The 1,666-nt window shown below is 30.0% G+C and overlaps 1 protein-coding gene across 1 annotated transcript in view; it reads left to right on the top strand.

The window, feature by feature from the left end:
• Positions 1–1,666, top strand: part of HELRODRAFT_161869 (hypothetical protein) — a gene marked incomplete at both ends in the record, with an annotated part of 29,378 nt that overhangs the window by 13,634 nt on the left and 14,078 nt on the right. The window contains 2 exons of the mRNA XM_009021741.1: positions 724–772; positions 1,060–1,160. Coding sequence (XP_009019989.1) covers positions 724–772; positions 1,060–1,160 — 150 coding nt within the window. The remainder of the gene's footprint in view (positions 1–723; positions 773–1,059; positions 1,161–1,666) is intronic.

Genomic DNA, 1,666 nt, shown 5'->3' on the forward strand with positions numbered 1-1,666 from the left:
ACTTATGTACGTTGTATGTTTGTGTGTGTTTGTGTGTGTGTGTGTGTGTGTGTATGGATTTGTGTAGATTTGTGTGTGTGTGTGCCATCTTGCTCAATATTTATGTTCATCACAAGTTTTTCCATCTTTTTCCGCCAAATTTTTGTTTGTACTGTATTTTGCGCGCTTCCTGCCTTAATGTTTGCTCGTGTATTTGTATGTTTGTTTGTGTGTTAGTTGCTTGTATGTTTGTCTGATAATTTGTTTGTGCGTTTAGATGTTTGTTTATGTGTTTGTTTGTTCACGTTTTCCTTCAATGTTTGTGTGTATATTTTTATGTGTATAAATTTGTTTGTATGTTGTTTGTGTATCGGTAAGTGTCTGTTGTTTTCTCTTAATTTAGCAAAATAACGTTGATTTATATTAGGCAAAAAAAGCAAAACATATAATCCGACAAACAAAGATACAAAAAAACAAACATACAAACATACATACATACAATTATACAAAACAAACAAACATACAAACATACATACATACAATCATACAAACAAACAAACATACAAACAAACAAACATACATACATACAATCATACAAAACAAACAAACATACAAACATACATACATACAATCATACAAAACAAACAAACATACAAACATACATACATACAATCATACAAAACAAACAAACATACAAACATACATACATACAATCATACAAAACCAACAAACATACAAACGTAGAGATATACAAACGAGAATAAACCTATTAAACGTTTATTCTGCCGTTAATGTTTTCGCGGGGTGTCTGGATTAAACTGCATTTCATCCAACAAAACCCATGTCTAAATAAGCCCTCCAGAGATGATGACGACGATGTTGATGTTTTTGTTGTTGTTAATGTTGTTGTTGTTTTTGTTGTTGTTGTTGTTATTTATAATCACGATGATAGAAATGAACTAACAAAAAACTGTGGCAATGGTTTTCGTTTCATTCATTCGTTCGTTCGTTCGTTCGTTCGTTCGTTCGTTCGTTCGTTCGTTCATTCATCCATCCATCCATTCATTCATTCATTCGCAGGCGGCTCACAAACTGTGGGTATGTTCACTGCTGATTCCACACCTACTGAACAACACAAAGGTCGTCCCGTGCCCGTTCTACGAGCAAGTCGTCGAAAACAGGTTATTATTATTTTTTTATTATTATATTATTATTTGATTATTATTTTATTATTACATTATTAGTATTATTAGTATTGTTATTATTATTGTTGTTATTATTGTTATTATTATTGTTATTATAATTAATATTGTTATTATTACTATTATTTTATTATTATTGTTATTGTTATTATTATTATTGTTATTATTATTAATATTGTTCGTAACAAAATCAGCATTAGATGTAGTAGCTTTCATAGTAGGAACGCTAGTAAAGAAATAACAGTAGTGATTGGAGTAATGATAGAAGTAGTTTTATTGTAGCAGTAGTGATTGGAGTAATGGTAGTAGTAGTTTTATTGTAGTAGTAGTAGTAGTAGTAGTAGTAATAGTAGTAGTAGTAGTAGTTTTATTGTAGTAGTAGTAGTAATAGTAATAGTAGTAGTAGTAGAAGTAGTTTTATTGTAGTAGTAGTAGTGGTAGTAGCAGTAGTAGTAGTAGTAGTAGTAGTAGTAATACTAGTAGTA

Source organism: Helobdella robusta (assembly GCF_000326865.2).
Source record: "Helobdella robusta unplaced genomic scaffold HELROscaffold_3, whole genome shotgun sequence".
Classification (NCBI taxonomy): Eukaryota; Metazoa; Annelida; class Clitellata; order Rhynchobdellida; family Glossiphoniidae; genus Helobdella; species Helobdella robusta.